At 52.5% G+C, this 18245-nt stretch overlaps 1 protein-coding gene across 3 annotated transcripts in view; it reads left to right on the forward strand.

Moving 5' to 3' along the window:
* The window catches only part of SEZ6L (seizure related 6 homolog like), a 194453-nt gene that overhangs the window by 123140 nt on the left and 53068 nt on the right, over nt 1-18245 (forward strand). For all 3 annotated transcript variants that reach the window (XM_070066047.2, XM_070066048.2, XM_070066049.2), the window contains exons 6-9: nt 2499-2664; nt 5351-5517; nt 7003-7197; nt 8647-8785. In XM_070066047.2, the coding sequence (XP_069922148.2) occupies nt 2499-2664; nt 5351-5517; nt 7003-7197; nt 8647-8785 (667 nt within the window). The remainder of the gene's footprint in view (nt 1-2498; nt 2665-5350; nt 5518-7002; nt 7198-8646; nt 8786-18245) is intronic.

Genomic DNA, 18245 nt, shown 5'->3' on the forward strand with positions numbered 1-18245 from the left:
CTTCTGGGTCTCCCACATGAGTGGCAGGAACCCAAGGTGATTAACAGGGAGCTGAACCAGAAGTGGAGCAGCTGGGACATAACCCAGCACCCATACAGGATGCTGGTGTTACAGGCAGCAGCTTTACCCACTACACCACAATGCTAGCCTGGAAAGCTATACTTTATAGAGGGAGAAATCTATAATGAAGCAACTAATCAAAGACGTATGTTCTATTTCTAGCCAGTCATGAGTTATGAAGAAAGGCTGAGGAGAATACAGAGAACGAGATGATGGGGGTGGGAGAGCAGAGACGCAGATGAGAGAACACGTGAGAATAGCTCGATGCTATCTTCAAAGTCAACTTCAAAGTGTTTTTCTTATACTTCATTTATCTCACAGTAAAGATAAAATAACTTCTTTTTAAAAACATGACTTATTTATTTGAAAGGTAGAGTGAAAGAGAGAGAGAGAGAGAGAGAGAGAATCTTCCATCAATTGGTTCATTGGTTCACTCCCCAAATGGCTGCAACGGCTGGGGCTGGACCAGGCAGGCCAAAGCCAGGAGCTCCCTCTGGGTCTCCCATGTGGGTGCAGGGGCTCAAGCACTTGGGCCATCTTCCCCGCTTATCCAGGTGCATTTGCAGGGAGCTGGATTGGAAACAGGGCAACCAGGACCTGAACAGGTGTCCGTATGGGATGCCAGTGTTGCGGGTAGCAGCTTAACCCGCTGCACCACAGTGGGGACCCCAGGTTCAAGCTCTTGAGCCCTCCACAGTCTGGCTCCAATCGGGCTGCCCGACTTACACTCCTGCAGTCCTCTGGAAATGAATGATTCTTCCTGCTTTTTCAAGGCTGGCTGCTTGGGAAGGAAGATATTGCAGGCTTCCTTGATCTTCCTAAAATATAGAAATGGTTCCCTAGGCTTCAAACCCTGGTCTTGGCACTGGACTTGACCCAACCATGAACCTGGCCTGCATCTCACCCTTCTTCCTCCCGGGCTGCCTGCCCAGCCCTGTGAGAGATGCCTGCCGCCTACCAGCTCTTTTTGGGTTTGAAAAATTCACAGTAGCTCTCCTAAACAATACATGAAAAACAATTTCCTAAGAACCAAATATTTCCTAGGAACAACCTCCTTATTTGTGAACTGCAGAGGCTGTGTGGCTCTTTCCATTGCACAAATCACTTTTCAGTATTCCCCTATTAGATTTTGTACGATCAAACTCATATAGGGTTCTAGTAAAAACAAGTTTTCAATACAAAAATGTGGATGGTAGGAGCAAATAACTTTTCTATTCATGGTCTCAATTGATCCTTGCAAATAGCTCATTGAAACAGATATGAGAGACCATTTTCTAACTTCAATTTTTTTCACCTAAAAAGTAGTGAGTGTTTTCTTATATTCTTTGAGAATGTGATCTTTAATGACTATATAGCGGGAGTGCTTTTATTTTACCAAACATTTGGAAGTAGATATTCATGTTGTTCCTTGCTTTTCACTCTTTTTTATGAAGATTTATTTATTTGAAAGGCAGAGTTATAGAGACAGAGACAGTTACAGGGAGAGATCTTCCATACACTGGTTCACTCCCCAAATGGCCGCAATGGCCAGTACTGGACCAAGCTAAAGCCAGGAGCCTGGAATTCCAGGGGGCCCAAGCACTTGGGCTGTCTTCCATTGCTTTCCCAGGTGCATTAGCAGGGAGCTGGATCATAAGTGAAGCAGCCGGGACTTGAACCGGCACCCGGGTGGGATGCCAACATCACAGGTGGTGGGTGACTTAACCCACTGAGCCACGACGACAGCCGCACTTTTCACTCTCAGTAACACAGTGGCAGTGAATGCTCCCATCCACAAGTCCTTGTGCAAATCCCAAAGTCTCTTCTTGGGATAAATTTCCAGATCCGTAACTCCTAGGTCAGAGTGTTTGAAGATATTTTCTAGACTTTTCACTAAATTGCCCTCCTGAAAGATTGATGTGCTCTCTAGTCTCGGAATAAGAGGGACTATTTCCCATCCCTTTACCAAGTGAAGATTCTGTTGCTGCTTTTAATCTTGACAAATTAGGTGAGATGAAAGCGTATACTATCGACTTGCATGTCTTTTATTTGGAGTGAGGTGGAATTTTTTTAGTGCTCTCTAAGTACTAAAAGCATATTTCTCCTTTGGGAAATTGCCTAGTAATGTTCTTCTTGATCGTCATTTTATAATTAAAAGTCTGGGCACAGCTAGCACCATGGAAGAAGCCTTCAATTGCAGCCATTCCCTGCCACAAAATAGACATATTGATGGCTCTAGTTATAGAGGGAGGTCCGCTGGCAGATAGCATGACCCCTCCTCCAGGCAGAACAAGCCCCTTCCGAGCTCTGCTTCCTGCTCCCTGTTTTTCTCATCTTAGGTCTCATGCTTCACCCTAGCTAGGGGATAGGAGATAAGGATGGCACAGGGAGAATAAAACACTCATCTCTCTCTCTCTCCCCCGCCCCCATTGCCCACACCCCCTGCTCTCTGGACCCAGCCCCCTGTGGAGGAGCAGTGTACAATGCCACCATCGGCCGTGTCCTCTCCCCGAGTCACCCTGGAAACGCCAACGGGAGCCAGTTCTGCGTGTGGACGATCGAGGCCCCAGAAGGCCAGAAGCTGCACCTGCACTTTGAGAGGCTGTCGCTCCACGAGAAAGACAGGTGAGCCTCTGGAGGTTCCAGCTCCCTACCCCACCAAGCCCCATTCCCTCCCTGCACATTAGAACACGCCTAGGGGTTTGCAATCTTGCTCATGGAAGTCAAGAGAGGAAGAGGTTGGAGGATGGCAGGGATCTGAGCGGGCATTGGCTTCCACCTCTTCCTGTTATGGATAAGGAAGTTGGGGCTTATGGGGGAAGGGGCCTGCCCCAGGATACACAGCAGAATAGGAAGAGAGAGGCCAGGAGGGAAGCAAGGTACCAGGACATCGCCCTCCCTTGTTCTCTCAACTGGGCATCCCTTTCCACCACTGAACAGGCAGGGGAGTGTTCACTGGGCATCTGCTCTGTGCTTGGCTTCTCAGCAGCAGCGGAGCAACCTGGGGCTTCATTAGACACCAGGTTCCCAGCCTTCCTTCTGGGGAGGCTCAGGGAGAAGCCAGGACACTGCTGCTGCAGACTGAATCCCTGAGGGTGTCTCTTCCGAGCAATGCTGCCGATGAGCCAAGCCTAAGTTCACAGCCAGCAACACACATGAGCAGAGAGGCACGGGGAGTTGACCACAGTGAGCATGGTGTGAACGCTCCCACAATGGACCACACGGGCCCCTGGGCACAGCTCACTTAGGGGGCCCTGCAAACAAACAGCTGTGGAAGGGAGGTGTTGACATTGACCATGGAACACTGATTTCTCAAAGATGTCAGCTGGGAAAGAAGTTCGTAATAGCTCATGGAGGTCAAAGGTGAACACACACCAAGAAAGATGGAGGCATCCGCTGTGCTGGGAAGGAAACGCAATGGTATCTGCCCCCTGCATTTTACTGAGGGAAAGGGCAGTTAAAGCACCACACCCTGTCCATCGCCAGAGGCAGAGCTAGATGAGAAATGCCACTTGGAGATAGTGTCAGGAAGAGGCTGGGTAACGGACCCCAAAAACACAAGGAGAGGGGTATTCCAAGGGTGGATAGCTCAGAGGAGTAGACAAAAATATGGAGAGGGGTGGAATGGGGAAGTCTGTAGCAGGGGTTCTTGGGGATACCAGGAAGACAGAAAGCTGGGGAGGTTCACAGAACTTGCGTCCTGAGCACTTTGAATGCCCAGCTGCTTCCGTGGGCAGCAGAGGTGTGGAAGGGCTTTGCGTAGTGGAAGGACATGAAGGAGGGTTTTTCAGATGGTTTCCCACAAAGTGAGGTCTTCCCCCACTGCGGTGCCATAATCTGTGGCGTGCCGGGTGGGTCCTGCGGTCAGAGTGTCTGGGAGACAACGCCGTTGCCCAGCCCAGCCCAGCCCAGGCCTTTCTTGGGACGTATCCCGAGACACACGAGCCAGCGAAAGCACGGAGCCCTGCAGGAAAAAAAAATATGTGAAATTTGCATTTAACCCACTGTGTCCCAAACCCATCTGACCACAGACTATACAAGGATGTGAGATGAAACTAATTACAGTGGCAGACATTCCAGGGACAGAGCTGGAAAGATGCTATTTTTGGAAGATTAATAGACTACAGAGAATCAGGGACCATGCTGTTTCCTCTTTGTCAGCGGCTTCTGTTCTTTGCTGGAACAGTCCTGGTGCACAGCCTTCAAGATACAAGAGGGTCAGCAGGGGTCAGGAGACTGCGGGGGTTCCCCTCCCCACCCCGGGTGACCCTTGACCTCGACTGCAGACTCAACTCGTCTCCGTGGTACCTGATGCGAGATATTTGGAATAAATCATGGCTCCAACATGCACACATCTTGGTCACATCCGAAATTCATCCGGGCAACATAAAATCAACCCTTTTATGAATCACAGTAACAAACTCAAAGGATTAAAAAAAAATCTGTGTTTATGACTCCATAAAAGAAAGTGAACTATTTTGTATACTGTGTTCTCCCCTACTGAGGCATAATTTCTTTTTAAAAAGAAAGAAAGAAAAAGACCAGGCCTGTAAGGAGTCAAGTACTCTGGGCTTTTTATAACCACAAAAAGAAATGCCCAGTGCTTTTGTCTAAAACACTTATTTTTTTGGGGAACTTTAGTTGGTCCTATTCTCAAAACCTACCCATACAAGAGGCTGGAAAGATGGTATAATCCTGCCTTCCACCATTTGGGAAATGGAGGCTGAAAGATATTTTGATATTTATGTAAATCCGGTCCATGGGGACTTAGCAACTGGACATCAGGTCTCCTGACTCCCCCCAACAGTGCTCTTGGGGTACAGGGATCAGCGGCAGAGCCTTCAGAGGCAGAATGTGCAGTAAATACCACTTGCCACCGACTCTGTCCTGAGCACGTTGCACCCGTGGTCTCTTGCCCCCCTCCTAGATAAGGGGACAGAAACACAGAGGGGTGGAACATCTTTGTGCAGAGAGGCCCACAGCTCGGAAGTCCTGCAGTCGATGCTAAACCCAGGTCCACCTGACTCTGCGTGCTGCTGTTGCTGCCCCAGCATCTCAATTAAACAACCAACATTAGTTCCTTAGTCTGGCTCATGGTGTCATACACGTCACTGCCCCTACAACCTCAGAACAAGTCTGTAAGGGATCTGGGACAGGCACTTAGTCACATCCTCCAAAGGAGGGAACAGGTCCAAGCAGGTGACGCGGCTGTGTCCAGGCCCACACAGCAGTCATGTGCTCCCTCCTGCCGCTGTGTGTTGGGTGCCCAAGAAGACTTCTCAGAGCCCCTGCTCTCTGTTCCCACCGCCAGGATGACGGTCCACAGCGGGCTGACCAACAAGTCGGCTCTTCTCTACGACTCCCTCCAAACTGAAAGTGTCCCTTTCGAGGGGCTGCTGAGCGAAGGCCACACCATCCGCATCGAGTTCACGTCCAATCAGGGCCAGGCGGCCTCAGCCTTCAACATCCGATTTGAGGGTGAGGATCTCAAGGGCAGAGGGGCTCTCTGCCTCTGCGGGTGGTCACTGGGGAGCCCAGGAAGCATGCAGGGGTTGGGGCTGGGTCCGAGGGAGGTGGGATTTTGTGCTGCCAAGAAAGGAGGGGACGCAGTGGCTAGATGGGTCCTGTCCTCTCCCAGGACCGCCTTTGGCTTTATTAGTGGCAAGGTCTACCATTTACTGAGCACTTAGCCTATACCTAGTACCGGTCCTGCCTCACCATACTGATATGTTAGAACTGTTATTATCTCTGAAATCCTGAGAACTTGAATACGATGCCGAATGCCACCACATAGCAGACTTGGAACAAAATGCCTGTCTCCCCTGTGTTGAGTCCTTAAGCTCTGCCCCCAGCTCTTAGATTCCTGCCACCTGTTGCCCTAAGGAGAATTAGCAGGGCCAGAATTGTGATGCAGCCCGTTAAGCCACTGCCTGCAGCATCGGCATCTCACATCAGAGTGCCAGTTTGAGTCCCAGCTGCTCTGCTTCCGATCCAGCTCCCTGCTAATGTGCCTGAGAAGGCAGTGGAAGATGGCCCAAGTGCTTGGGCCCCAGCACCCACATGAGAGACCTGGATGGAGTTCCATGCTCTTGGCTTCAATCTGGTCCAGCCCTGGCTGTTGCAGTCAGTTGGGGAGTGAACCAGAGGATGGAAAAATCTCTCTGTGTGTCTCTCTCTCCCTCACCCCTGTCACTCTGCCTTTGAAATACATAAAATAAATCTTTTATAAAAGAAGAATTATCAAGGGCCTTTCCTGCTCAGATGCCGACCCTGTCAGGAAGGTGGCCCTGGGTGTTTCCTGTGGTTGGGGGTGGGGGACTTCCTGTCCTGGCTTCCCCAGGAAACACTGGCTTCATCATAGGCAAACGTTTAGTTTCCAGGGACAGACTCAGGATTCTGCAGCTATGGGGTAGGAAATAGAATCAAAAATTCCAACTTTTAGATGTGAAGCAAGATGAGGTCAGCCGGCACCACAGCTCACTTGGCTAATCCTCTGCCTGTGGCGCCAGCACACAGGGTTCTAGTCCCGGTTGGGGTGTCGGTTCTGTTCCGGTTGCTCCTCTTCCAGTCCAGCTCTCTGCTGTGGCCTGGGAAGGCAGTGGAGGATGGCCCAAGTGCTTGGGCCCTGCACCTGCATGGGAGACCAGGAGGAAGCACCTGGCTCCTGGCTTCAGATCAGTGCAGCACGCCAGCTGTAGTGGCCATTTGGGGGGTGAAAACCTTTCTCTCTCTCTCTCTCTCTCTCTCTCTCTGCCTGTCCAAAAAAAAAAAAAAAAAAGATGAGGTTAAGAAGCCAAGTGCATGTCCCATGGGAGCTCAGCAGGTGGGCACTCAGACCTGGAGCATGTGACCTGGTGTTGCTTTCCTAAACAGCCAGAGGGAGGGGAGCCACCTCCCCTGCAGCCCCGGAGGGCGGCTCCTGACTCTTCCCAGCTACATTCTGTCATTTGATCCCCACCCTAGCCTTTGAGAAAGGCCACTGCTACGAGCCCTACATCCAGAACGGGAACTTCACCACGTCCGACCCCACCTATAACATTGGGACCATCGTGGAGTTCACGTGCGACCCCGGCCACTCTCTGGAGCAGGGCCCAGCCATCATCGAGTGCATCAATGTGCGGGACCCTTACTGGAACGACACGGAGCCCCTGTGCAGAGGTGAGCATGGCCACCGCCCTCTGCCTGGGGCACCCGAGGACTCCCATGTCTTCCCATGAGGAGATTCAGGCCCCAGGCTGGAGACATGTCCCCAGCTTGCACACCGACTGTAGGATGAGAATCCTTTCCAGGGAGTACTGTCTTTGCAGTGTGGCTACTGCTGATTCTCGGGGGAGATTACAAAACAGGTACATTTTAAAAAGTGCCCCTTCCTCCAGGCATGCACCCCATAATACACAGCTTGATGAGCAGCTCACTGCCCGGATATCAGCTCCTACACACTCCCCTTGTTGTGCACTCTTGTGCAGTGCACAACCCACCCAACAGCCATGGCTGCCCCAAGTCTCACTGATACTAATGATTATAATAGTTATTAATAGGCAGGCAATAATTACGTGCTCTGCCATGGGTTGTGTGTGAATTTCCCTCACCGCAACCTTGACAGGTAGATATTCTGAGCCCCTGTTATGGAGACAATGAAATGACAAGTCTAAGAGAGCGCATTGGAGGAGGAAGAGATGGAAGTTAGGACTGTACATTCTGAGACCGGGGCTCTGAACCCCTCTGGGCAATGTTGGCTGTGTAGACCCTTGTCTACACAGGCTCCCAGTCCTCTCTGCTCTGTTTCCCTGCGATCAAGGCTCCTGAGCCAGCCCAAGCCTGGCTCTCCAGGCACTGTGTGGAGTAATGAAGGGTGCCCTTGCTCCTTGGCAGCTGCACCCTGCACAGTGGCTGGCATGAAATTGCAGCCTTGCCATGGTGAGGGATTGAGCCCTGTATTAAATGTGCTGGTTTAACAGAGCGGAATTTATTGGTGCTTTAGCCTCTGCCATGTTGAGAACTTTCCAAAGCAGTCAACGCAAAGCGGAAGTTTAGTAGCTCCAGACAGAGCCACTTCCCTGCTCCCAGTGCCGAGTGGAAGCTGAACAGTAACGCTCACTAACGTATTGAGTACCTGCCACATGCCAGGCACCGAGATGTCTGGTGAACACTCAATACGCTCAATCAAACCTCGACAAAACCCAAGGAGGTAGGCGGTGGCATTACCACTGTTTTATATAGGGAGCTGAGGCTCCAAGGAGTTGCATATCCCATCCTACCACCTGTTGTTGGCAGACACAAGCCCAACACCAGGGCTCAAGTGACTTGAGTGTACCGTCTCTTACTCCCCACCAAGAAGGAGAGCAGAGCCCTTGAGTCCTTCAGCCTGCAGAGCGCTGTCCTTGGTCCTGAAATAGCCACCGTTCCTCCCTACCTTTCACCAACCCTCAGCTAAAGAGAGGCAGGTGGCCAGCTCTCATCTAGTCATCCCACACACTTGTCCTGACTGCCAAGATGAATTCACCCGCCTGTGGGACCCCAAGAGCCACTGCTGCCTGACGTGATGGCCCGCGGTCTTACCTACTATGTCGTGTTGGGTTCCTTACACATAATGTCTGTCTTTTACAGCCATGTGTGGTGGGGAGCTCACCGCCATGGCTGGGGTGGTGCTTTCCCCGAACTGGCCGGAGCCCTACGTGGAAGGTGAAGATTGTATCTGGAAGATCCATGTGGGGGAGGAGAAACGGATCTTCCTGGACATCCAATTGTGAGTGTTTTTGATGGGCAATCCGCCCCCATTCAATCAGCCGAATTTCAGAGCTGAGGGAAGACATTGCTTCTACTGTATTCTTTCAGGTCATGTTACTTAAGTGTCTGCCAGGTGCCAGGTACTGAGCAAAGGGTTGGAGTCCCCATGAGAAAACCAGCAATAGCAGCAGACACACAGAGTCCCAGTCTTTGAGAAATTCAGTCTATTCAGGAGAGAAATATTAAATGAGAACATAGTCAAATAATTGCATTCTGTAACTGTAATAAGTGATGTATGGAAAGAGTTGTGAGCTATGGAATTCTACAAGGGGAGTTGATATAAAGAGAAAAATCGAAAAGGATTCCCTGGGCATCTGTTCTGCAAGCTCGGAACTAAAGTATGTGTTGGAGTGAAGCACTTGGAAAGAAAGTGATGTGCAAAGGCCCTGTGGCAAGAGCAAGTGTGTCATTTGCAAAAGACTGAGTGGCCAGTGTGGCCAGGGAGAGGAGGGTACTACAGGGACCTCACGGTCCTGCAACAGTTTGTTTTCCTGTCTGTACCCCTCCATTAAATCAAAAGTTCCTCTAGGTCATGGCTTGGTCTGGCTTGTAGGATTGAATTCAGAGCCTGAAACTTAGTTGCTGTTCATGAAATGGTGCTTGAATGGAGTGTTGTGATGAATGGACTTACCTGGCTGTGTGACTGTGTTCCTGTCTTCGGTGAGGGAAACTGTGAGATGCCTCTGCCAGAATTTCCCCCCTGCTTCCCCAGGTCAGCTGTTCTCTTCGTAGAAAGTAGGGCATCCCGCCCCTGCAGCAGATGCAGAGGGTTTGATCTGAACATTCGTGCCACAGGCCATTCTCACAAAGAGCCCTGCATGAAGGGGCGTGATACCCATTGTCTAAATGGGACTGCAGAGGCTGAAGCAGGCCACCTACTGCAAGGAGTAGAACTGAACCCAGGCTTTGCTGGCTGCTCAGCCTTGTTCTTTCCAAGGCCCTGTACGAAACGAGGGTGAGAAGGGGACAGAGATGGAGGGTGATGTCTGGAGAAAGCAGAAGAGAAGAATTTCTGACAGTCCCAGGCAACTGAGAGGGGCCAGAGCAGGGAGAAGCTGACAAAATGCAGGCTGGGTTGCGGCCCTCAAGAGCTGCCTGGCTCTGCAGAGGATGCTTGCAAGAGAAGAGGGCAGTGATTTGCAAATTATTCATCACTTTCTAGTCGTTTACTTGAGAGGCAGAGAGAGAGAGTTCCCATCTGCCGGCTCACTCCCCCAATGCTTGCAATGGCTGGAGCTGGGGCTGAAACCGGGACCTGGGCGCTCCACCCAGGTCTCTCACATCGGCAGCAGGGACTCAACTCCTGGATGCATACCTGCTGCTCCCCAGGGTGCACATGAACAGGAAGCAGAGCCAGGGACCAAACCTGGGCACTCTGAGATGGGACATGGGTGGCTCAAGCTACATCTTAACTGCTGGGCCAAACACTCACCCCCATCCCCTCCTTACTCTTGGCTCAGCCCTTCAGTTCTTGCCCAGTGCCTTCCAGATGGCTGGTTTTGCTTACACGATATTGGCCCACACCTTTCTTTGGTGCCAGAGGCCTGGATGAGGAAAACAAGAAAATCCTGCCTTCATCCCATCTGAGTGTCAAATATTTCATTAACCCTCAGCTTGACACTGCAATGAGTTTGATTTCCACGATGCAATGGGGTGGCTGATGCTGGGAGCCTCGGGCAGTTAAAGCAGGCATCCTTCTACAAACCCAGGTTGCAGGCACTAGCATCCTAAGGAGACCCTTGTGGGGGGGGGACAGATTTAGATGCCAGTGTTGACTGAGAGAGGATCCCATGCCCCCCTCCTCCATGTCTGGGCAGTGCATGCCCTGAATATGGTCCCAACACATGGCCTCTCCAGGCCTCAGGTTTCCCTGCACAGGGATGGGGTGTCCTGATCCAAGGGGAGATGCAGACTCCAAACTCACAGGAAAAACTAAGTCACATAAATACGGGAACTGGGACTGGCACGAAATAATATGGAGGGTAGGGCTCTGCGCTAAGCTGGGGGGAAAAGTGTCCACTTCTGAATTCAAACTAAGGGCCGCCAATTTGCAACATTTGCTTTAGTGATTAAGGTCTCTTCTCATAAAGACACTTATATGATTGAGCACTTGCTCTTCGCCAAGTTCTTTCTTCGCAGTAATTTTTATTTTTACTGTAGACATTGTATTGCATTTGTTTGATAGAGATGGGGGATAAGGATAGGGATAAAGATGGTAGAGGCATACATAGAGCTCTCATCCACCAGTTCATTCTCCAAATGCCAGCGATGGCCAGGGTCGCACAGGGGTCAGATCTGGAACCAAGGGCTCCATGCAGGTGTCTCACATGAGTGGCAGGGACCCAATCATTAGAGCCATCACTGCCACCTCCCAGGGTACACTTCAGCAGGAAGTTGGAGTCAGGAGCACAAGCTGGGGAGTGAACGCATGTATTCCAGTGTCAGTGTGGGATGCAGGTATCCCAGTCACCAGTGTAATAAACAATTGCCTCTAATTTTTATTTTTTATAAGTAAAAATTAAAATTGTATTATTTGTTCTTCAGAGTAATCCTGTAAGGACAACTATTATATTCAACATATTGGTTTTCATTACTTATTTACTTGACAGGCAAAAGTGACAGAGACAGAGAGAGAGAGAGAGAGAGAGAGAGAGAGAGAGGGAATCTTCCACTTGCTGGTTCCTTCCCAAATGGGTGCAATGCCCAGCACTTGTCCAGGCCCAAGCCAGGAGCCAGGAGCTCCCTCCTGGCCTCCCACGTGGGTGCAGGGCCCAGGCACCTGGTCCATCTTCTGTTGCTTTCTCACGTTCATTAGTAGGGACTCCAACCAGTGCTCCAATATGGGAAGCTGGCACTGCAGGTCATGGCTTAACGCACCGTGCCACAATGCCAGCCCCATATTATACTTGCGCCCGCTCACTTCCTCACCCATTCACACAGCCATGTCAGAGGCTTCTCGGATGAAATGTACCCATGTCAAACTGTGGAGTCCCCTTCCTTAGACTCATGTCACCCCGTGTCCCCCATCTCTATAAACTTCAGGCAAAAGGGGAAAAAAGATTAGAGTCATCTGGCCCGGTGAAATGCTGGTAGCTTTTCAACATGGGCAAAGTGTGGCCATTGCCAACCTCTGTGGCATGAAAATTCCCACGTGGGCAATGCCGAGAGACCCACACGGTGACAACCGGCTCCCCGGTAAGGAGCCCGCTCCAGCGCTCTCACCATGTGAGCTGCAGGCTTCTCTTTCTCTCTCGCTCTGTGCCTCACCCTTCAGTAGCTCCTCATGGTTGGAGACCAGTCATGTCTCACACCATGGTTCAAGCCACCACCGACTCTGCCCGGGGTTATTGCCGCAGGCTTCCCACTTGCCTGCTTGTTGTGACGCTAGCCCTTTTTGGGCTATTTTGACCCAACCCGCTGAGTGATACTGTTAAAACCCAAGTCAGATCACACTGTGCTGTGTCCATAACTGCAGTCGCTCCATGTTTTATCCAGAGCAAAAGCCAAGTGTCCTCACACAAGGCCCTGTGTGATCTGGCCCTGGTTCCACCTCCTACGGCCCTGCATCCACTGTCCCTGTGGTCCTGTCCATGTGACCACATTGACCTCATAGCTGTTCTGCCAATATTCCATCCTCAGGACCTTTGCACTGGCTCTCTCCTCTCTGCATAGCTCACTCCTTATTCCTCATACTCCTGCCTTGGTTCACTCTCCCCGTAGCTCTCCGCATACCCTATGTAGTGCACACCATTGTATTGATTGAAGTTTTCCAATTCCTACCTCCTCTACCTGGAATCTCACTTCTGTGAGTACTGAAGGCTGGGTTGTTTCTTCAGTTTTATTCACTGCATGTAGACCAGTGCCCGGGCCATAGTAGGTGCTCAGTAAGTAGGAAACAATGCAATGAAGCCACTTATGTGGATCAGACAGTCACGGAGTTTCAAAGTCAGAGTTTGAATGCAAATTCACGTGCAGCTGGCCATGGTGCACAAGAAGGGGGAAGAAAGGTCAGAGAAAAATATGGAAAGACCTCTGAGAATCTGGGTTCCATTTGTCAATAAACCCATGTTTGTTCCATGCTGAGAAGCCTGGTAGATAAGAGAACAGCAGTGGGGGGGGGGGGTGTCCAAGAGAAGGCTTCAGCGCTGTGGCATCGCAGGATTCACCACGGAGGACCCTAGAATCAAGCTCCGTGGAAAGGGAGGCATCACAGGTCCCCCAGTCCAAGGATGCTCAGGTCTGGGAGCCAGGAGAGGTGGGGCTGGGGCGGCCATAGTGCTCTGAACTGGCAAGTCCCAAACCCTAAGCCAAGGGGAAGGCGATTGCAAGACCCCAGACAGGCTGGCCATGGAGCGGACAAGGCCGATCAGACAAGGGGTGGATGGAGAGTCGGATGAAGAGGGCTTGGGCTCCCCCTCCCCGGGGCGAGCCGCGGGCATCATCGCGGGCATCATGGCTGGGATCCAGCAGTGAGGCCGACAGAGGCAGCGGCCACATCAGAAGCCGACACGGCACAGGCAAGAGGAAACGCAGGGGAGCCTGGAGGATGGTGCTTCTCACCCACCGCGACCCCGCTCCAGGGACAACTGCCAATGTCTGGAGGCATCCCTGGTTGTGACAGCTGGGGAGTGGGTGGGGGTGCTGCTGTCATCTGGTGGGTAGAGGCCAGGGAGGTATGAAGCCACTTGCAGTGCTGAGGACGGTCCCCGCTGCAGAGACCCGCCTGACCCAGACTGCCAACAGTATCCAAGTAGGGAAGCCCTAATCTCCACTGACACACAAGGCACAGAGGGGAGGTGGGCATAGGTGGAGGGGAACAGTGCCCCAGCCCCAAGGAACAGCATGTGCTGGGGCCCAGAGGCAGGCTGTTTGCCCTTGGTATAGAACATTAACTGAGGACTTAGCGCAGCCCAGGCATCTGCAGAATAAGTGTGTGCAGTGGATCCTCTTTCTGCTGCTGTCTCACAAATGAGCAGGCTGCGATGTGGAGGGGTAGAAGGGTGCCCGGGATAGCCCGGCTAGGAACTGGCAGCGCATAGAGGTCAGCTTCGCTCGATAGCTCTCCACGGTCCTGAAAAGGCAGTGCCTTGTGTCTGGGACCCAGCGAGGCCTCCGTGACGCAGGACAGCTGGGCGGTTGGTGGGAGGAACCGCCAGCAGGGCCTTCTGTGCAGCATCAGGGAGCCTGGCTTCTCCAAACGGGGCAGCACGAGAGGGTTTTAAGCATTTAAAGGGATTAAAGCTTTGCAGAAGGGAGCTGGCTCCTCCGGTCAGCAGCTCGAGGCTCTCCCCCCCTGGAAACTCTGGCGTGCGAGCAACCGACCAGGCGGCATCGACGCTCGGTGCCTCCTCCCTCCCACAGAGGGAGTGAAAATAGCATCTCGCCAGCCAGGGTTATGTGAGGCCCAAGAGCTGCTGCGTTTAATTTATCTTGCTTGGTTTCCACTGACAGTTTTAGTAAACCAATTTGGGTTTGATAGTAAAAATAATTCCATCCTCGGGGGCCCTTCGCACTCCTGGGTGTCTGCAATTGTGTTGTGCACGTCGACGAGGGGAAGGCATTCGCACTGCGGACCCAGCTGAGTCGGTAGCCCCAGCAGGTGCTGAGCCATGTCTGCTGAGTCATGAGGACACAGGCATGCGTGCCAGGCAAGCGGGCTCTTGGTTTCCCTCTTAGTCCACTGGGCAGATCTGTTGACGTCCTGGGCTTTGGAATAATGGTTCGAACTCATCACCCTGTATTAAAGACCTACTATGCGCTAGGCCCGGAGCTCCATGGTCTATGGCTATGAACCATAATGCATGTGAGCATTGTCCTGTAGAGGCAATAATTACATAAATTAGAGCTAATGTGAGCAGAGAAAATTACAGGAGGATAAAATTACCGAGATTAGGGGTGGTGAATGCCAGGCACAGTCCCTGGTGTCTGGCACTCGGTTGGTGCTTAATAAATGTAGACAGCAGTGATAAGGCGGACGTCATCATGGTCACTGTGTGGATTGGGACATGACAGCGCAGGGAGGTTAGGTGGCTTTCCTGAGTCACACAGCTGGCACGGGCTGAGCACACACCATGGCCTCTGCCTCCATTAACTGGAACAGGCTTGTGGGGGACCAGTAATGGTGCAAGGAGGCCCCCAGGCTTGTAGGGACTCCGAGTGAGGAAGGGAAGTAGAGCCACAGACAGACAACCCAGCAAGACGTCGACAAGGGACAGTGACGTGCAGGTGGTGGTGCCGGATTTCTCTCTGTGAGTTGTGAAATGCCAGAGAGGGGGACATCCAGGGAAAATATTTTTTTAAATTAATTTATTTATTTTTTTTTTTTATTTTGACAGGCAGAGTGGACAGTGAGAGAGAGAGACAGAGAGAAAGGTCTTCCTTTGCCGTTGGTTCACCCTCCAATGGCCGCCGCGGTTGGCGCGCTGCAGCCGGCGCACCGCGCTGATCCGATGGCAGGAGCCAGGAGCCAGGTGCTTTTCCTGGTCTCCCATGGGGTGCAGGGCCCAAACACCTGGGCCATCCTCCACTGCACTCCCTGGCCACAGCAGAGGGCTGGCCTGGAAGAGGGGCAACCGGGATAGAATCCGGAGCCCCTACCGGGACTAGAACCCGGTGTGCCGGCGCCGCTAGGCGGAGGATTAGCCTAGTGAGCCGCGGCGCCGGCCAAATTAATTTATTTATTTTAAAGTCAGATCCACAGAGAGAGAGGAAGAGACAGAGAGCAAGAGGCCTTCCATCCACTGGTTCACTCCCCAAATGGCCACAACAGCTGGAGCTGGGCCAGACCAAAGCCAGGAGTCAGGAGCTTCTTCCAGGTCTCCCACGTGGGTGCAGGGGCCCAAGGACTTGGGCCATCTTCTACTGCTTTCCCAGGCCATAGCGGAGAGTTGGATGGGAAGTGGAGCTGCTGGGACTCAAACCGGCGCCCATATGGAATGCGGGCACTGCAGGCAGTGGCTTTACCCGCTATACACAATGCAGGGCCAGAAAAATATTTTTAATGTATTTTATTTATTTGAAAGGTAGAGTTACAGAGAGAGAGAGAGAGATGTCTTCCATCCACTGGTTCACTCCCCAACTGGTCACAACATCTGGGGGCAGGGCCAGGCCAAAGCCGGAAGCCAGGAGCTCCATCCTGGTCTCCCACGTGGATGGCAGGGACCCAAGCACTTGGTCCATCTTCAGCTGCCTTCCCAGGTGCATTAGCAGGGAGCCGGATTGGAAGCAGAGCAGCCGGGACTGAAACGGGCACCCTGACATCGACTGCTGGCTATGCAAATGGCAGCTTAGCCCACTGCACCCCAATACTGGCCCCCCACTAAGCTCTTTTGATAAAAGAAGAAACACAGGCCCAGAGAGACGAAGCTGCTTGGCCAAGATCACTCAGCTAGGAAGTGGCCAAGACTTGAACCAGCTCTCTAGGCCCATAGCCAGGGTGACAACCACACAATAAGTGGTGTGAGGCGCCCTGCACAGGAGAAATCCCCGCCCCCATCTGCCAGGTAAAGAACCAAGGCTCTGAGAGGTGCCGCCCCCACTTCGCAGGCACCCACTGCAGATAAACTTCCAGGAGAGAAAAGTCGCCACCAAGCCCCTGCCTGCCTTCCTCGGCTCTGCCTGCCCCAGGACCTGCCCTGTTCGTGGGCCCCAGCACCGCTCTGTAAGCGGGAAATGAAGAGCTCAAGTAGCAAAGCCCGTAAGCATGTGAGTGATGGCTCAAAACATTTCCCTTCAGCGGCTGCCAACCTGCTCGGTGCTAAGTTAATTCCAAGCCCTAAAAATTAAGTGCCTTGTCCAGAGGCACTTCAGTCTTTCAGACAGAGATGTGGCTGCTTTGGGCTGCAAGAAACTGTGCCTGGGAGCCAGGCAGGGAGAAGAGAGGGTCAAGAGTGGAAGGCAGGGGCCGGCGCTGTGGAACAGTGGGCTAAGCCTCTGCCTGCAGTGCCAGAATCCCATATGGGCGCCACTTCTAGTTCCGGCTGATCCACTTCTGATCCAGCTTTCTGCTATGGCCTGGGAAAGCGTGGAAGATGACCCAAGTCCTTGGGTCCCTGCACCCATGTGGGAGACCAGGAAGAAGCTCCTGGCTCCTGGCTTCAGATCAGCCCAGCTCTGGCCATTGTGGCCATTTGGGGAGTGAACCAGTGGATGGAAGACCTCTCTCTCTCTTTCTCTCTTTCTTTTTTTTTATTTGACAGCTACAATTATATATAGAGAGAGAGACAGAGAAAGGTCTTCCTTCCATTGGTTCACTCCCCAAATGGCTGCTACGGCCGGCGCTGCGCCGATCCGAAGCCAGGAGCCAGGTGCTTCTTCTCGGTCTCCCACGTGGGTACAGGGCCCAAGCACTTGGGCCATCCTCCACTGCCCTCCTGGGCCACAGCAGAGAGCTGGACTGGCAGAGGAGCAACCGGGACTAGAACCAGCGCCCATATGGGATGCTGGCACCGCAGACAGAGGATTAACCAAGTGAGCCATGGCGCCGGCCCTCTTTCTCTCTTTCTGCTGTAACTCTGCCTCTCAAATAAATAGTCTTCTTTTAAAAAAAAAAAGTGGAAGTCAGTGCTGACCCCAAGAGAACAGATTTCCAGGGATCAGCAGAAATCACAGGAGCCACAGTAAAAATAAAATGGCTCAGAGTCAGCATTGTAGTGGAGTGGGTCAAGCCATCACCTGCAACACAGGCATCCCATATGGGCATCAGCTCAAAACCTGCTTCTACTCCAGCTTGCTGCTAACACACTTGGGAAGACAGTGGATGATGGCCCAAGTGCTTAGGGCCCTGCACCCACGTGGGAGACCCAGCTCCTGGCATCTGGCTTCAACCTGGACCAGCCCCAACTGTTGCAGCCATTTGGGGAGTGAACCAGTGGATGCAGGATCTCTCTCTCTCTCTCTCTCTCTCTCTGTCTCTCTGTCTCTCTATCTCTTTCTCTAAGTCTGCCTTTCAAATAAATAAATCAAATAATGGAACTGGCTCAACCCAGCCCATCCAGCCCAGGGGTGCAGGGACACGGGTTTCCCGAGTAAAGAGCAGTGAGGAGTCGGGGAGAAGAAACAGCCACGTGCTGCAGGCGAGGAACCTGAGGCCCAGGGCCGCGCTGTCAGTCAGCTCTTGCTGCAGAGCGAGCTGCCCCAGACCCTTGGCCGGATGCTTCAGGCGCACACCGCTGCTCACCTGTCTCCAGGTCAGCGGGACACCCCCTCCCCCGTCTCAGCAGGGCTCGCTCAGGTGGCTGTGAGAGGGTACTGCTTAGGAAGGCGGCCCTGCCGGTGGCAATTGGCCTTTCTCGTGTGCTTGGGGTGCCGTGGCCTAGCCTGGGATGGCTCCTCTCTGCTCCCTGTGCCTCTCATCCTGCAGTGGTCGGCTTGAGTTTGCCCCCATAGGAGGCGACTGGCCAGGGCTTTGAAAGAGTGGG

The sequence above is a fragment of the Oryctolagus cuniculus genome, chromosome 21 (assembly GCF_051225735.1).
Source record: "Oryctolagus cuniculus isolate XC-2025 breed Fujian yellow rabbit chromosome 21, ASM5122573v1, whole genome shotgun sequence".
Taxonomy (NCBI): Eukaryota; Metazoa; Chordata; class Mammalia; order Lagomorpha; family Leporidae; genus Oryctolagus; species Oryctolagus cuniculus.